This window comes from Condylostylus longicornis, unplaced genomic scaffold (assembly GCF_029603195.1).
Source record: "Condylostylus longicornis isolate FDR11 unplaced genomic scaffold, ASM2960319v2 ptg000004l, whole genome shotgun sequence".
In the NCBI taxonomy this organism is placed as follows: Eukaryota; Metazoa; Arthropoda; class Insecta; order Diptera; family Dolichopodidae; genus Condylostylus; species Condylostylus longicornis.
In genome coordinates this window covers 19,146,613-19,164,485 of record NW_026577973.1, presented here as the reverse complement: position 1 = coordinate 19,164,485, position 17,873 = coordinate 19,146,613, and the positions used below count along the sequence as shown (strand labels likewise).

The window sequence follows — 17,873 nt, the reverse complement described above, 5'->3', positions numbered from 1 at the left end:
TAAGATAAAATTAATATTTTCAAGTAAGTTAACTGAGTTAAAATTTAAATCGTTTCGTGAAAACAATTATTATATAGGAAACAAAAATACATTTACCATTTATACTGAAGTCCCCGAAATATCTTTCAAAGAAAACATTGTCATTAATTGGTTTTATAATTTTTATGAATTCTAGCATTCCCAGCTTCGTAAAATAACAGAATGAAAAATCATTTGCTTGTCAGGAGATTAAACTTAACTGGGTTATTTTTTAATTTTTGTCTCGTTTATTTTTCAATTTCGTCTCGGACTTCCTTCAAAGAATGACATGAACAATACCGATTTCATATTCAAGAATTTGATTTTCATAATTCTTTTCATTTCATATTCAACTGTAATAACCAGAGTTATGTTTTACTTATATTTTTAATTTCTAATTTATATAAAATAACGAAAAAAATAAAAAAAATGAAAAATCTTTTTCTATAAATGATGACAATCATCTATTACCGGAACGTAGTTTGTCAATTTCTTTTGAAATTTTTTATTTCCTCTAAAGATTTCGGAATAAAATTTTTACAGTATCGACGGAAACTTGTTTAAATAAGTATAAAAAAATTTTGAAAATTATTACCAATAATACAAAATGAGCATTCAGTATAATGAAACAGTTTATTGCATTGAAAAACTTAAATTATTAGTCATAATTCATTCAAATGCTTATGAGCTTATATGCTGTTGTAATCTTTTTTTTTTTTTTTTTTTTTTTTTTTTATCGAGAGGAAGGGTGAAAAATCTCGAAAGACACTGCCAGACGAAAAGCAGTAGTTTGGAACATTAATCCACTAAAAAACACCCTCCTCAAAATAAACTATAAAACTAGTCGAAAACGACTAACCATTAACTTTGCTCTAACCTTTTTGATTATTTACAAGCTTTTGATCTGGCACAATAGCGTACTAAGTACTCATTGTTCCAGATAAAAAACTCTAAACTAACTCGAGAGGTCTCGTACGTTTAAGTCTCCTAACAAAGTTTTGATTGTCAACCAATCGAGCCGCCTCTATATTGACATGATTGGATAAACGCATTTTATGATTGGCTGCTTGCTTTTTAATTTCGTCTGTGACACTTAGGATCGTGAGATCCCGGTGTATATCGGCTTTACGGACATACCAAGGGGCGTTTACAATGTCCCGTAATACTCTATTTTGAAATCTTTGTATAGATTGGATATGAGTCTGCGCAGCGCAGCCCCATAACTGAATACCGTAAGCCCAGACGGGCTTAAATATTTGATTATATATCAAAACTTTGTTGTATATTGTCAATTGGGAACGCCTCCCCAAAAGCCATTCGAACTTTCTGTATTCCTCCTCTAGTTGAGATCTCTTTTTATTTATGTGCTCCTTCCAGCTGAGCTTCGTGTCCAACGTCATTCCCAAATACTTCGCTGTGTTTGCGGAAGGAATCAAGACGCCATTTATTCGAACCGAAAATGAATTGTCAATTCTCCTATTAGTGAAATTTACGTTACTGATTTCACCTCGTTAAGTTATTCCACTTTCTAGTCCATTTTGAGATCTCATCACTGGCCCTTTGCAATTTTTGTGTAGATTCATTTTCATTTCGTCCTATTGCGATAACTGCTGTATCGTCAGCAAATGTAGCTGTTGTCACTCCTTCCGATTCTGGAATATCACACGTGTATAGCAAGTATAGTATCGGGCCCAATATACTCCCCTGTGGTACCCCCGACTTGATATCCCTAAGCGAAGAGTACTCCTCTTCCTGTTTAACTCGAAATACCCTATTAGTCAGGTAAGATTCGAGCAGGTCAACATACTGCCTTTGTAATCGCCTAAGTTTTTTTATTAATCCACAATGCGAAACCTTATCGAAGGCCTGGGCCACGTCCAAAAATATGATAGAACATATTGTTTTTTCTTCCAGTGAATTTTCTATTAGGTCAGTTATTCTATGAATCTGATCTATGGTTGAGTGGTTGCGGCGAAAACCAAATTGATGATTCGGGATTAACCCTTTACTTTCAATTATAGGCTGGAGTCTTATCAATAAAAGTTTCTCTAGCAGTTTTGAAATCATAGGCAACAATGAGATTGGTCTATAAGAAGTCGCCTTGTCTATAGGTTTGCCAGGTTTGTGCAGCATGATTATCTCTGTAACTTTCCAAATTTCAGGCACGTAATTGAACCTTATACACGCATTTATTAGGCGCGTAAGCATCGTTATACCCCTTTTGGGTAATTCCTTCAAAATATCGGCCGTTATTAGGTCAAATCCTGGGGCCTTTTTAGATTTAAGAGTCCTGATTTCTTCTATGACCTCTCTTTCCTTGACAATTGGAATAGTCACGCTATCCCCAACAAAAGCAGATTCCTCATTTTCATACACGCTCCGGCTGTCATGCGGGCAGAATATATCGGCCAAATGATCCGCAAACACATTTGCCTTGTCCTTGTCAGTTTTTGCCCACGTTCCATCTTTGTTTTTAATAAATTTTTGCCCTGTTGAAATGGGATAAAAAGCTATCGCAAATAACAAGTTTTAGGATAAAATGCAAATACGTACGTTAAAGAAATATATCCGAAAAAAAAAAATAAAAAATAAATTCACTTGTAAAAGAAAACTAGCACAAGCGTTTCTTAAAAAAATGCTATCAAAATGCAAAATTTGCGTACTAAAATACATTTACAAGTCTTCTTTTCTAAATTTCATTTCTCACTAAGACGCATTTTCTTTCAATGTCCGGGTATTCGGGCTGATTCGGACAATATTTTTAACCTTGATGATATTGAAAAATGATATTTTTGTTATGAAAATAAGCAATTAAGTTCTCAAATGTGAACGTAGAACGTTTACGCATGCTTTACAAATAGGTACTATTAAAATAATCAGTTATCATACCTTGCAATAGTGCTCAAGTGTACAAGTAATAATTCAACTTCATTTGATATGTTAAAAAAATATTTTATGAAACAGTAACTATGCAAATTATGCAAGCTATTGAAACAAAAACCAATTTTGAAATTATGTATGTTGGTAACACTGCATTTTAGGAATCTGAGGAAAAAGTCAAAAAGTAATCAACCATATTATCATCGTCATTTATCACACCAGTGTCAGTCAAGTCAATTGAAAACAACCTTTGTACCTCATTTGACTTTGAATTTGGGGCTCGGGCTAGATTTTAATTTTTCTAATTTTATACTTTGATATAAACAAATTACAAAAATGTCCCGTGTTCTAGTAGGAGTTAAAAGAGTCATCGACTATGCCGTCAAGGTAGATTATAGTAAAGAACCTAAAATCTTTTCAAATGCGAACGTAATGTTTTCAGGTTCGTGTTAAGCCAGATAAAACAGGTGTAGTTACAGAGGGTGTTAAGCACTCTATGAATCCTTTCGATGAAATTGCTGTAGAAGAGGCTGTTAAAATGAAAGAAAAGAAATTAGTTTCCGAAATTATTGCAGTATCCGTTGGACCTACTCAATCTCAAGAAACAATAAGAACTGCATTGGCTATGGGAGTAGACAGAGGAATACATGTCGAAGTTAGTGGCAAAGAGTATGAATTATTGCAACCCCTTCATGTATCAAAAATTTTAGCTAAATTAGCACAAGAAGAAAAAGTGGATCTTGTTCTTGTTGGGAAACAAGCAATTGATGATGACAGCAACCAAACAGGTACCTCCTGTTCGATTTTAAACAAATAAAAAATTGTCAAACAAAACGTTTTTCGTAGCGCAAATGACTGCTGCATTATTGGATTGGCCCCAAGGCACATTTTGTTCAAAAATTGAAAAAAGTGAGGCTGGCCTAACAATTACTCGTGAAGTTGATGGAGGCTTAGAAAATATTAAAACAAAAGTTCCTGCTGTTTTAAGTGCCGATCTTCGTTTAAATACTCCAAGGTACGCAACTTTGCCCAATATTATGAAAGCGAAGAAAAAGCCTATTAAAAAAACTACTGCTAAGGACTTGGGTGTTGACACGTCGCCAAGAATCCAGATTGTTTCAGTTGAAGACCCACCTACTCGTGAAGCTGGTGCCATTGTTCCAGATGTAGATACATTAATTTCAAAGTTAAAAGAACTTGGACATATTAAATAGACAGGGTGGCATTTATAAAACTTGTAGAGATTTTGTTTCAGAATATATTTTGTATACTACAATATTCAGTGTTAAGATTATTTCGATATGGGTAACCTAGTTAAATATCAAAAAAATTTTTTACAGCTCTATCTAAATTTAAAAGATGTTAATAATTTCAACCATATAGAGGTATAAGAGGCGCGGTTATTAAAAAAAAAAAAACTATAAAAGTAAATATATGTGAGGTGAGGTCCTTCTATTTGGAGGACCGGTAAGGTCGGATGCGTTAGAATTTTGCAACTAATGTTTGTTTAAATACATGTTCTACTCAATTTACAAACCGAATTTTTCTTTAATTAGAACGATAAATATTCAAATAAGTAGAATCACCATAGGAAAAAAAATAGGTCAATTCCGTTCCCACAAATCATTTCCAAGAACCCTTGTGATCCTAGAAATTTGCAAATTGCTTTTGATTAACTCTTTAAGCTTGAATGCCTTATAAATATATTTAGTACTGATAAAAATTTCAAATGCTTTAAACTTTCCCTGATATGTATTTTGAAATTCCTCCCTACGTTATTGCTTTTTTTTTCGATATGCAGTGGTAAGTAAATCCGGATCAATCCAATGCTTACAAAAAAAAGTCTATGAGATATTTAAATTAATTTTATGAATAATCCGTAATTACTTTTATAAATAAAACCATTTCATAAATTTAGGATGAATAAAAAAAGTCAAATGCGTTAGAATATGCGTTAAGACAAATATTTATATTTTTTTAGCTTTTTGCTTAATTTGAGAAAGCTTGCGGGTTTCGAAATATAACGCACTGAAAACTCAAATTATACTACTTTCGGGAAGCGATAACTTGATGAAGGTGGAAAATAATATTTTCTTCTAATGAGATAATTAATTCATTAACGTGAGAGCTGCTAAATTTGGGACTTCTATAGTTTACTGTCAAAAAAAGACTATATTAAGTTAAATAAAGCCGTTTGATTTTCAAGAGCCATTTTGCTATTGTATGATACTGTTTCATGTGCAAGCTAATTTGACGGAAATCCAAGAACGTTTCAACCTTCAATACAATAAACATTCAAAAAATGGAATTTTTTAGCTTTTGAAGAGATTATAACTTTTTAAGAATGGACAAAATAGACACACAGACGGACGAAAAGACTGAAACTAATAGGGGTTATTCCAACTTTTTTTGACCCAACAAAATCTTTCAAATCCCAAACGACCCCAATAAAATTTTTTTATATTACTCAGAAATTTGTTACATTACTGTAACAAAATCATTTAATGTTTTGTTAGTATAGTTCAATTTAGTTTATAAGTATGTATCATGTATATTTTTGTTAATTTTGTAAACTAAGTATGTAAATTTTTGTAATTATGTAGCATCTTGTTTGGTGCAAATTAAAATAAAATAAAAAAAAATTAAATAATGGATACAGGTGCGTTTCTTCTTGACCTCGTGTTCAATAACGTAGTGCGAAGATAAGGTTGTACTTCGTTTTTATAAGCAGATTTATTTCAATTTAAAAAAAATTTTTAATCAATTGAACTCGTATGCATCATTCAGTGACGTAAAAAATTGTAAAAATGCTCGGATATAAGTGTTAAAAAGTTATGAACATTGATTTTTTCTCGCATTTTGCTTTGAAACGTGCACTACATTATTTGATCGTTTGCAGAAAATTTGAGAGTGAAATATGGTTGTTCTCGATAAGCATGTTCCATAATCCATTATTTATGTAAAGGTAATTTAATTGTCAAAAAAAATGGGAAAATTTAGAGATATATTTTCTGTCAGTTTGAAAAGGACTGGTTTAATGAAATTCGTGGAAGCGAAGAAAATTTTGTGTGTAAAGGTTATTCAAGTTCAGTCGGGAGTGTAAATGCACAGTTCATTAACAAAAACACCCTGTCGCGTCATTAAAACTAATATCATCATTATCGTTTGTTTGACATTTTTAAGAAAATAGTGAATAGAAAGTTATCGAGAATTTTTAGTAGCGGTAAGCGGAGAAAACTTAGAAAAGTATCAATAAGCGTGTGTGATTTAATTTTTGTTGAATTATAAAAGTTAAATAGAAAAAATGTCTAGACGCGGAGGTGGACCTCAAGGAGAGGATTTATCTAATGTTGAATTTGAAACAAGTGAAGATGTGGAAGTAATACCAACGTTTCATTCTATGCAACTCAAGGAAGAGTTGCTTCGCGGAATATACGCATATGGTAAAAATGAAAGTTGTGTAAATTTGTTCTCATTTAAAAAAAATTGCATTTTTAATAAGGTTTCGAAAAACCCTCTGCTATTCAACAAAGGAGTATTATCCCTATTGTGAAAGGAAGAGACGTAATTGCACAAGCTCAATCTGGTACTGGAAAAACTGCAACATTTTCGATAGCTATTTTGCAGCAACTTGATACAACTTTACGTGAAACACAAGTGTTATGTTTGTCACCTACCAGAGAATTGGCAGTACAAATACAAAAAGTTATATTAGCTTTGGGAGACTTTATGAATGTACAATGTCACGTTTGTATCGGCGGCACAAATTTAGGTGAAGATATTCGCAAACTTGACTATGGTCAACATATTGTAAGTGGAACACCAGGACGAGTATACGATATGATTAAACGACGTGTTTTGCGCACTAGGGCAATTAAGATGTTAGTTTTAGATGAAGCTGATGAAATGTTAAACAAAGGCTTTAAAGAACAAATTTACGATGTATATCGATATTTACCCCCTGCAACACAGGTTGTACTTATATCAGCTACTTTGCCCCATGAAATTTTAGAGATGACTTCTAAATTTATGACAGACCCAATCAGAATATTGGTTAAACGGTAACAAAATAATGCATAATTGTTTTCTTAATATAATATGAATCATGTTTTAGTGATGAGTTGACCTTGGAAGGTATTAAGCAATTCTTTGTTGCTGTTGAACGAGAAGAATGGAAATTCGATACGCTATGTGACTTGTATGATACACTTACTATAACTCAAGCTGTAATATTCTGTAACACGAAAAGAAAGGTGGATTGGCTAACAGAAAAAATGCGCGAAGCGAATTTTACAGTAAGTTCGATGCATGGCGACATGCCACAAAAAGAACGTGACGATATTATGAAAGATTTTCGTTCTGGTCAAAGTCGTGTACTAATAACTACAGATGTGTGGGCGAGAGGTATCGATGTACAGCAAGTATCTTTAGTCATTAATTATGATTTACCAAATAATCGTGAGTTATATATTCATCGTATTGGTCGTTCTGGCAGATTTGGGAGAAAAGGTGTTGCAATTAATTTTGTTAAATCGGACGATATTCGAATTTTGCGTGATATTGAGCAATATTACTCTACGCAGATTGACGAGATGCCAATGAATGTTGCTGATTTAATTTAAGTTGAGTTAAATATTATTTTGAAAAATGTAAAAACATTAATTAAATATTTTAATCAAGAGTGAATTTTTAATAAAAATTTTCCATTCCTAAAGTATCACATCTTATTACAATTTGAAATTATATTTTTAAAGTTATGAATAATTATTAGTAACTGAAATTTTATTTATGGAATTTAGGAAATGACTTTGGTATAGCAATAATTCTGAGAATTATATTCTAATTATAAATTATTATTTTTCAAAACATCTAAAAGTGAATTATTACCACATGCGGTCAAAGATTTATTATTATTATTGTCCTGTGGTTTTAAAAGTGTACCCAAAACAATACCCAAGAATAGTATTAATCCTACTTGGCTGTTAGAAATGAATTTTTTTGCGCAATCTGAGGGGATGTCAATATTTAAAGAATATATCTAAAAATAATAATCGTTAATGTTTAACGTATGCGTTTGCATAATATTTTTTTACTTGTTGAGCTAAATGACCCGCAACTAATCCAACAGCTGTAAAATATGGCCAGGTTTGTTCACATACAATACCAGAAGTAACAAGACCAGATAGCATTGCGGTGGAAAATCCTGTCAACCAAATTTTCGTGCGGTCTCCGAAGCGTATGGCAGTTGACTTAATCCCCACTTCGATGTCATCTTTTTTATCCTGTTGGGGAAAACTAGAAATATTGAAAAATTTTATACAAACTGATAATTTTTTACTTGATGAGCGTATATGGTATCATATACTATAGTCCAACAAACTCCGGCCATATACAAAGGTAAACATGCTTGCCAATTCACATCGTTGTGCACCGCTGCCCATCCAAGTATTGCCCCCCAATTAAAAGCCATTCCTAATACAAATTGTGGCCAATATGTAATTCGTTTCATTAACGGGTATAATATAACAAGACCCAAGGAACATGCACCCAACATAATAGAATGTAAATTAAGTTGCAAAAGAACCAGCAATCCAATACTTAACTGGGCTGATAAAAAAACTATGGCATCAAAGGGTTTAATAGCTCCAGATGCTAATGGTCTCAGTTTTGTTCTTTCAACTCTGCTGTCAATATCTTTGTCCCATAAGTCGTTAATAGTACAACCAGCGCCGCGCATTATTAGAGCTCCCGTTCCAAATAAAGCTAGCATATAAAAATCAGGCCAATGGCCCGGCGCTGCACTTAAAGCAATACTCCATGTACAAGGCCAATATAAGAGCCAAGCTCCTAAAAAAATTCAAAACATTTTTTTTTAATATTTTAAATAACATTTGTACGTATTACATGTTAACTAGAATTTGATATTGAAAATTTACCTATTGGTTTATCTAATCTCATTAATTGTACATATGGTTTTAAAGCTCTTGCAGCATCACTTTTAATTTTTAAAATTTCTGATTCATTTTGATTAGCTGAATTGTCATGTGAACTACTTTTTGTTGAAATAGATTTGCTAAATTCTTTTATTTTAATTAGTGATCTACAGCAGCTGTTTGCAAAAGTTGTACTTGAGTTTACGTTTAACAAATAGTTACATCTTATCAAACTACAATTTGCTAAATTTTTATACGGTTTTACTTTTCTTAAAAATAAACCAAGCACATTCATTCTATATCTTAATTAGTACACTAGTTTTGGTTTTGGCAAGATTTGGAACAAAGTTATATTTGATCAAATGTCCAAGGCTTTTTTTCAGGCTTGCCTTAGTGTATATAAAATCGAAATTTTATTCCTAAATAAGTTAAATACTTTTAGTTTAGGATTTATTGAATACATTTGAATTTTTTGGTAACATTACAATTAAAACGTTAATGATTACATTGAAAATTTACAATTTCACTGTTTTTTATCAATTGTATTTGAGATTTTGCTAATGCATTTGAACTAGAAGTGTTTGTAAGAAAATGTATCTAAAATTCTAAACTAGTTGTTAAGATTAGGAGGTTATGATTACGCAAAACAAAAACATTTCAAAAAGTTATAGTTCTGCGCCATCTATTGCCATATATAAAAAGTGTTGACAAAATCTTTGTCGTTTATGTAAAGCCAGTGTTGTCGTTTATATATTTTTTGAATAGGAAATTTCTAAATTTTAGGAAACATTTTCAACTTTAGAGTAGAACGACTTTAAATCTTCGACGCTCTTCTCCAAGGTAGGGAAGTAAAAATAAACCATTTTTAGCAACCTGTTGGTCTGTGTGTGCACGCGTGTATCTCAAGTTCGGCTGAATCGATCTTGATAAAATTTTATATGTAAATTTATTTCGACCATGGCACGGACTGATCAACTTTTGGGATATATCAGGCCTTGGGAACTGCACTTTTTAGCGGGCCTGTTTTACATTTTTGATCATTTTGGAAAAAGTATTCAATAGATTTTCTTGAAATTTTACATATAAGTTTCATTCGAAGTCCGCGAAGCCTCCTAACTTTTGGAAGATATCAGGCGTCAGCAACTTAACGTTTACTACGAACCAAATATTCATTTTTGCGTATATGAAGAGAAATAATCAACCGACTTCATTGAAATTTAATATTTAAATTTGGAGAGTTAAAACAATGATCCTATAAATTTTTTGGAAAGATCAGGACTCGGCAACAGATCAGAGGGACCGTTTTATATTTTTTACCATATCTACGGAACGAATTGATGGAATTTCTTGAAATTTGATATTTGAGTCCAGGTTGTTACCGAAACTAACTGGCGAGCATTTCAGAGAATTCGGGTAGCACAAGGCAAAACTCTACTAAGAGCTAAATTTACATTTTTCTAAGTATGTTAACGTTACTAATGCCCTAAAAATTGGAAAGAAGCATATCTAACGGGCATTTTTATAATATTCTGTATTCAGTTATAAATACTTTTACTTTAATACACATTGCGTTCAGTTATGTGCTGATCAGATTTTTTTTTGTATTAAAGTTGTGTGATATTTATATATGCATTTTGAAAAACGTATTTAATTTTATTTGTTATTCAATTTTATAAGTAATAAAACTTTTTAGATACTGAACTAATGTGAGTTAGTTTTTTTAAATGAATAAATATATACCAATCTAAAAAATAAAATTTTATACAAAAATATTTTATTTATAATTATAAATTATAAGTAACATTATAAACCACTAATCTTAATTTGAAAAACCTAAAATTGAAATATTTGTAAAGTGCAAAAATTTATAAACAATTTTTGTTGTCAGGGAAAACTCCAACTGATATAAAATACGACTTGTCACAATACAATAAACTAGCAACTTATTTAATTGTCAAGTACATTTCAGCTACATACAGCCTTTTTCCAGCTATTATCAAATTAAACTTATAAACATTTCAAACATATTATAATATATTTCGATATTTTATCAAATATGCAGTTCTAAACATTAAAAAAATATCATATTATATAGTAATCGGTTCAGGGGTGTAAAGTAGTTCGCCTCCTCGTGGTGCACCCCGTCTAAAGCAAAATGAACTACATTTTACGGAGTGAGCAAGAAAGTAAAGTAGATGTCATGCAACGCTGAAATACTGAAATACTAAATCGAAATAAAAGCTACAAAAATTTACAAAAGCAATAAAAAATAAATAAAAAGTCTTTATTAAGACTGAAACATAACCCAAAACACACATACGCCTTATGCGCACATATGTATATTTGACATATGTACATATGTATATTTGCATATGAAAACAAGAAAAATAGAATATTTTAAAACTTTACACTGGAACGCGGGAGGTTTATCACAACCAAAAAAGAAAATAATAGAAAAATATATATACGAAAACGATATAGATATATTCAGCATAGTTGAATCAAATATTACAGAAGAAACAAAAAAATACTACAAATTCAAAAATTATGAAACATACAATTTATGTAAAAGCAGACAAGTAGCAAGTGGTATACTGATAGGAGTTAAATCAAACATGTCAGCAAATTTTAAAATAATAAAAACTATGGACTCGGATAACATCTCAGAAGTCGCAAAAATAAATGTGTGGCTCAACAAACAAAAATATAGTTATTATAGTGTGTACAACGCGCCACCCAATCATAACCTCAACTTAGACTTCGCCATCGAGGAAAATAAATCAATCATAACAGGTGATTTCAATGGACACTCACCGACATGGGGATATCTAAACAAAAACGGAGCAGGAAAGGTTATAGAAGATTTTATTAACACCACCACCTATGAGTTAATGTATAAAGAAAACGAGCCCAGAACATACATTCATTACACAGGTCACTCTACCAACCCGGACCTAATCATGATTACATCGGATTTAGCACAATCAGCAGAAAAGAAAGTCGTGGAGGACGGGGGTAGTGGACATAGAATGATCGAAACCAGCATTTGCATAAATAAAACAAAAACAGCGAAAACAAAAAATAAAAAATCTTGGAATTTCAAAAAGGCCAACTGGGAGAAGTACAACAATGTTCTTCACCGAGAGCTGAATAAGATAAACATGCACAACCAGGTCACAATAAAAGAATTCGGAGAAATAATGAACATAGCGGCAAAACAATCGATACCCAGAGGTAGAATAAAACACTATAGGCCTTTTTGGAATAAAAAACTTGATATATTAAAAAATAAACGTAACAAAGAAAGAAACTCAGCAGAAAAATATAAAAACCCAACAACACTCAAAAAGTGGAGAAAACTTGACGCAGAACTAAAAAAAGAAATACAAAAAGCAAAAAGGGACAACTTCACCAGCTACATCACAAATTTGGACTACAGAACCAATAGCACAAAAGTATATAATTACATAAACAAACTAAATAAACAAAATTCAACATCAGAAACAAACTGTCAAAACATCTTTGTACATAATAATAAAACAATAACAGACGACAAAGAAATAGCCAACTCATTCGCAAAATACTACAAAAATGAACACAAACTAGCAAAACAACTAAAAGCAGAAAATAAAAAAATTAATAAACAACTATACAAAAGCACAAGTAATAATAGATTATTTAACTCAGACATCAACATAAATGAACTAAATGTAGCTATTCACTGGCTAAAAAATAAAAAACAACCCGGACCAGATTGCATATTTCCAGAAATGGTAAAAAACATAAATGATAACAACAGGAAAATATTGTTAACATCTTTAAATCGAGTATGGAATGAGGAAGACGAATTTCCTGCAATGTGGAAAAAAGCCTTTATTATCCCAATAAAAAAACCGGGAAAAAGCAGTTCTGATATAAGTAGCTACAGACCCATCTCGCTCACTTCCATCTTAGCAAAAATAATGGAAAAAATTATGGCTAATAGATTAAATAGCTACCTTGAAAAACAGCAATTAATAGCATATGAACAAGCTGGGTTTCGTGCAAACTTCTCAACCATACACCAAGCTTTGCGCCTTAAAGAACACATAGTAGCATCATTTAATAACAATCAGAGCACATTAGCAGTATTTATAGATTTCAAAGGTGCTTTCGACACGGTATGGAGAGAAAATCTTTTTAAAAAACTCAGAGTGATGAATATAGATGGAAAGTTTTTAAAATTCATCAGAAATTTTGTCAACCAGAGATGGATTTCAGCTAAGTGGAACAATAAAAGATCCAACTGGAAGCAGACCAAAGTCGGACTACCACAGGGTTGCGTGCTGAGTCCAATCTTATTCAATATATATATAAACGACTTAGTAAAAAATTACAAAAACTCTGATATATCTATAGGCATGTACGCAGACGACGTAGTTTTATGGACTAGCGCAAATAACAAAAAGAACACAGCAAAATTATTGGAGGAAAAAATGACACCAGCTCTAAAAAAACTAGTCGAATGGTCAGAAGAAAACAATATGACGATTAATACAAATAAAACTACTTACCAATTTTTTACATTAAAGCATACAATGCCAGATATAAACGTACGAATTAAAAACGATAGTATAAAAAGAACAACAAGCACAACATATCTGGGAATTACATTAGACTCTAAATTAAATATGGGCGAGCACATTAACAACACAACAAAAAAGGCAAGCAAAAAATTAACTATACTAAAAAGATTAGCAGGCTGTAAATGGGGGGGCACAACTGACTTACTAAATAGAACATATAAAACATACATAAGACCAGTTATCAATTATGGTGCTGAACTTCTAACTGGAATTGCAGACAATAAGAAAAATAAACTAGAAACCTGCCAAAATAATGCCCTGCGCCTGATTACAGGAGCAGTAAAAACAACACCAGTACAAGCCATGAGAAGTTTCACCAACAACAACCCAATTGCAACCGATATAGACATCAGATCCACACATTTATATGAAAAAAATTAGAAGCGCGCCATCACAACACACATGGTTTTTAAAAAAACAACATGAAATCAAGCTGAAATCACAACCAAGTTTCAAGCAAAAAACGGAAGAAATTATTAACAAAATGGGCCCAATTCCTAAATTGGAACGAAATCTACCACCTCAAGATCCACTAGAATACATAGACGTAGATGCAGAATTAAATTTAAATAAACACATAAAAAAAACAGCAAACAACAATGAAGTTATTAGACAAATAGCCTTGGAAACCATTAATATAAAATACCCAAAGGACAAATGGTTTCATGTATACACTGATGGATCCCTACTCAAACAATATGACGGAGCTGGAGCTGGTGTACATAGTGCATATTTCAATCACTATTTCAAATTACCAGATAACACCACGGTATTTGAAGGCGAATTAGCAGCGATTGAATGTGCACTCAAACAAATATTAGGAAGAAGAATAAAGGACCAACAAATAGTCATACTATCAGACTCTCAAGCAGCCTTACAGGCAATAAAATCATATAATCCAAAAACAGACAATAGCATGCTGAGAGAAATAAAAACAATAATAAAAACACTACAAAATAGTAAATATATTATAAAATTCCAATGTGTCCCATCACACGTTAACATACTGGGTAACGAATTAGCAGACAAGTTAGCAAAAAAAGGAGCAAACCTATCCACAACTCCAAGAATGTATACCACACTTCCAACGAGATTAAATCAAATAAAAAACAATATATTAAAGAAAGAAAAACAAAGTCGAGAAAACCTCCTAAGAGAAAAAACATACGAAAACATTTCTAAAGAATACGACAAAATCGCCAATTTCACTAGGAAAAGGGCGGTAGCACATTTTAGATTATACACGGGGCATAATTGTTTAAATGATCACCTGCACAGAATGGGCTTGGTACAAAATAAACTATGCACACTATGTGATCTAAATAGGGTTCAAGATGCAGAACATCTAACAAAATGTCCACAGTTAGCAGTAAGCAGACAAATCAACAATGACTTGACATATCTTTACTGGGCAGCAAGAATGAAGATGATTTAAATCAAAAATTTTAACTCCATTAGAAAACAACAACAGTAATCGGTTCAGCCGTACTTGAGATACAGAAAAGCAAGGACATACACTCATACTGATAGGGTGGCACACCGGCAGACATCCCTCTCAAAATTGTTTATTTATACCTCTCTAGCATGGAGAATTTATGTATTTCTCCCTAAATTCGACATGCAAAATTTGGGGCCATCACATATGCAATATGCGACTGGTTAATATGCTTCCAATAATTCGTACGTACAAAAAGTAACTGCCTTCAGGGCCTTGATTAAAGGTAAAAACACTCTTGGAATCAGCGGTCAATTTTAACATCCTTTTTATTACCCTTATATATAACTTAACAATTTATATCTATACATACATATTCATTTTTAAATTTGAAAATGGGTATTTTAATTTTTATGCTGGAACACCAAAAAATCTCTTTTTGTTTTGTGACTAATTTTGATAAAATGATTAACTTTTTTATTCATTTGTTAAAAAGGTTTCGAAGCAGTCGAGTATCGAAAAAGTTTAATTAAATAGATAATTTTTTGCTTCGAAAAACTGCTATCAAAAAGCTATAAGAAATCATTTCCTATATAGCTTTAATTTGGTATTGTCATAGTATTTTTTATTTTTTGAAATAATATTCTTTCTTAAAACAATATAACTAAATATTTTTAAAAGTAGAATCTATCCGTAAGGAGTATAAGCTTACAGAAGCAGATTCTTTTGTTGTTAATGATACAATAATGATAAAATCAGCGTCTTGTTATAACCTATCAACATAATTTTTTCATGTCTCATTTTGGTCTCATATTGAGTACAAAAACTTGAATTCGAGTACAAAAGCGATATTAATGCGAATGGAGAAAATTTAATTTGGAATCTTTTGCTATTCTATAATTTCGTGATGTAATACAATATATATTTCCTATATGTAATACAATAATTTAATTAAAATATAGTTCACGTTCACATATAAATTCAAGATTTACTTTTAATATGTTAAATTTTTTTTTTTGTCAAAATTGATTTTAAAAACGATGATCGTATTGATATTTCATCCTAATCTTCCTAATTTTACATAACAGATTATGGGTAATGAATTCATTACACTTCAGTTTTACACTTTAAAAATTCATATTTTTTTATTTTAGTTTAAAAACAGATGCAAAGTATAAGAATTCATGTGCATCGAAAATGATTTTTCGCTGTGTAAAATGAACCGAAACGAAGCTGAACAATTGTTTCCGCCCAACGAGTTCGTCATCTAATATTATTGTTATTATATATTTACTATATGAAAATTTATATGTACGTGCGTATACATACTTATACCTATATAGAAATAATAAAAAAAATTCGAAAAAAAGGACAGATTTTCGGACATGTAAACGAAATAGAATGCATCCGTTTTTCTTTATATACCATACTTGTTACGTTTATATGTTTTATTTGGTCCTTTTTCAATTCATTTTCTCTCTAAACATCACTTGATTTATGTTATTTAGTTCTGTATGAACGCCTTTAAAATTATTTTAAGTTTACTAATTTTACATATAAACGTACGTACTTACATAATACCTTTAAAAAATTACGTGCTAAAACACAGTAATGTAAAATTTTGAACAATTTTGGTTAATGTCTAGTTTTTTTAATGGATGTTGGTATTATTCTTATACTTCTATCAAAAACCTATAAGAAATAATTTCTCATAGCTAAATTAATAAGGGAATACGAGTATATATTATGTCTTAATTGCTTAAATAGGTTTAATAGAAAACCTCAACTTGTTCACATTCATTGAAAACAAATTCTGTTAAAATTTATTTCTTAAAATAAACTTTTGTATGAATGCATTCAACATCAAAGCTTCAAAAAAAAACGCCAGTTTGCATTACATTTCACTGTTTAAATGCACGTAAGGAATTGCAATGAAAATAGAGAAATATTGTCAATAGTATAGGACATATAATAAAATGTAAATTCAATCTCAAATTAATTTATTCTATAGCATGATTTTAATTGCTACGCAAATTAAATTACAGTATGGGCAAGTTTGCATTTTACTAAATGTTTGGAAGATTTGTTTTTGAAAACATAAAATTTTATAGAAATTCAACTGTCATGTAAATCCGAAGAAAGTGTTATTGGTTGCTTAACTTCAATTTTTCACCATGTTATTTATTGTTATGCAAATTGCCTATTCATAAGTTTTTTGCTGTAACTTCATGAGTACAAAGTGGTAGATTTCATTAAATTGATAACTTAATAGTTTAAACTCTAAGATAAACTTGATATAGACATTTTAAAATTTATATCCAAGAGAAATGCTTCATGATAAAGTCTACGCTATAATTTTTGATTTACCAAATTCTTATAGAAGAATTGTAGATGCATAGATACATGAATAATACATTATAGATTTACAAAATAATATATATACCCACATACATATCTACATTATTACAATTCTCATATTATTTGATTTTGTTTTAAATCAGTCCTATTCATCAGACTTTATTTCCAAAGAATTTACTAAAATTCAAAATATGCGCTTAAAAAAAATAAAAATTTGATAGTTAAAGATTCAACTAGTCGAGCTTTTATTTTGTTTAGCAATAACAAATATTATACAAGTAATATAAGTTTATACATTTTATGTACAAGATATGTTCAATACAGATTTGATTATACATATATGTATGTTAGCAAATATATACTATTTCATACCATGTTCACAATGTAACTATGTATATTTTGTTATATTTTTTAATTTATCAATAACTTCAGTGTGGTCTAAATGATCCATATTAAATGTTGACAAAAGATACAATTTGCTTTTTAGTACCCAAACTATAATATTGTTTTAATCACTTAAATGTGAAATGAACCGCATGTATCGTATAATAGTAGCACAAAAAAACAAAAGAACATGGTAAAACAAAACCCAATATAACTTCATTTTCAAATCATAAATTCCCA

The 17,873-nt window shown here is 30.8% G+C and overlaps 4 protein-coding genes across 4 annotated transcripts; 3 read left to right on the top strand and 1 right to left on the bottom strand.

Annotated features, from left to right (window-relative positions):
• Window positions 1-3,103: 3,103 nt before the first annotated feature.
• LOC129611233 (electron transfer flavoprotein subunit beta) lies at window positions 3,104-4,176 on the top strand. Its single transcript, XM_055524260.1, has 3 exons — window positions 3,104-3,285; window positions 3,341-3,686; window positions 3,745-4,176. The coding sequence occupies exons 1-3, from the start codon at window positions 3,235-3,237 to the stop codon at window positions 4,110-4,112; spliced, it is 765 nt and encodes a 254-aa protein (XP_055380235.1). The 5' UTR covers window positions 3,104-3,234; the 3' UTR covers window positions 4,113-4,176.
• Window positions 4,177-6,104: 1,928 nt separating this feature from the next.
• LOC129607843 (eukaryotic initiation factor 4A-III) lies at window positions 6,105-7,615 on the top strand. Its single transcript, XM_055519047.1, has 3 exons — window positions 6,105-6,341; window positions 6,401-6,959; window positions 7,013-7,615. The coding sequence occupies exons 1-3, from the start codon at window positions 6,203-6,205 to the stop codon at window positions 7,518-7,520; spliced, it is 1,206 nt and encodes a 401-aa protein (XP_055375022.1). The 5' UTR covers window positions 6,105-6,202; the 3' UTR covers window positions 7,521-7,615.
• Window positions 7,614-9,205, bottom strand: LOC129607847 (4-hydroxybenzoate polyprenyltransferase, mitochondrial). Its single transcript, XM_055519062.1, has 4 exons — window positions 8,835-9,205; window positions 8,237-8,745; window positions 7,992-8,180; window positions 7,614-7,936 (listed from the first exon to the last, which is right to left on the bottom strand). Exons 1-4 carry the CDS (start codon window positions 9,124-9,126, stop codon window positions 7,742-7,744), a joined length of 1,185 nt encoding a protein of 394 aa, XP_055375037.1. The 5' UTR covers window positions 9,127-9,205; the 3' UTR covers window positions 7,614-7,741.
• Window positions 9,206-13,940: 4,735 nt separating this feature from the next.
• Window positions 13,941-14,891, top strand: LOC129613726 (uncharacterized). Its single transcript, XM_055527914.1, has 2 exons — window positions 13,941-14,336; window positions 14,580-14,891. The coding sequence occupies exons 1-2, from the start codon at window positions 13,941-13,943 to the stop codon at window positions 14,889-14,891; spliced, it is 708 nt and encodes a 235-aa protein (XP_055383889.1).
• Window positions 14,892-17,873: the final 2,982 nt, after the last annotated feature.

Coding starts and splice junctions, on each gene's coding strand:
- LOC129611233 (XM_055524260.1), top strand. CDS start 3,235: ATGTCCCGTGTTCTAGTAGGAGTTAAAAGAGTCATCGACTATGCCGTC. Junction 3,286..3,340: donor TCATCGACTATGCCGTCAAG/GTAGATTATAGT, acceptor TAATGTTTTCAG/GTTCGTGTTAAGCCAGATAA. Junction 3,687..3,744: donor TGATGACAGCAACCAAACAG/GTACCTCCTGTT, acceptor CGTTTTTCGTAG/CGCAAATGACTGCTGCATTA.
- LOC129607843 (XM_055519047.1), top strand. CDS start 6,203: ATGTCTAGACGCGGAGGTGGACCTCAAGGAGAGGATTTATCTAATGTT. Junction 6,342..6,400: donor TCGCGGAATATACGCATATG/GTAAAAATGAAA, acceptor ATTTTTAATAAG/GTTTCGAAAAACCCTCTGCT. Junction 6,960..7,012: donor ATCAGAATATTGGTTAAACG/GTAACAAAATAA, acceptor ATCATGTTTTAG/TGATGAGTTGACCTTGGAAG.
- LOC129607847 (XM_055519062.1), bottom strand. CDS start 9,126: ATGAATGTGCTTGGTTTATTTTTAAGAAAAGTAAAACCGTATAAAAAT. Junction 8,181..8,236: donor ATACCATATACGCTCATCAA/GTAAAAAATTAT, acceptor TTTCCCCAACAG/GATAAAAAAGATGACATCGA. Junction 7,937..7,991: donor CGGGTCATTTAGCTCAACAA/GTAAAAAAATAT, acceptor TATTATTTTTAG/ATATATTCTTTAAATATTGA.
- LOC129613726 (XM_055527914.1), top strand. CDS start 13,941: ATGGGCCCAATTCCTAAATTGGAACGAAATCTACCACCTCAAGATCCA. Junction 14,337..14,579: donor ACTCTCAAGCAGCCTTACAG/GCAATAAAATCA, acceptor AATATATTAAAG/AAAGAAAAACAAAGTCGAGA.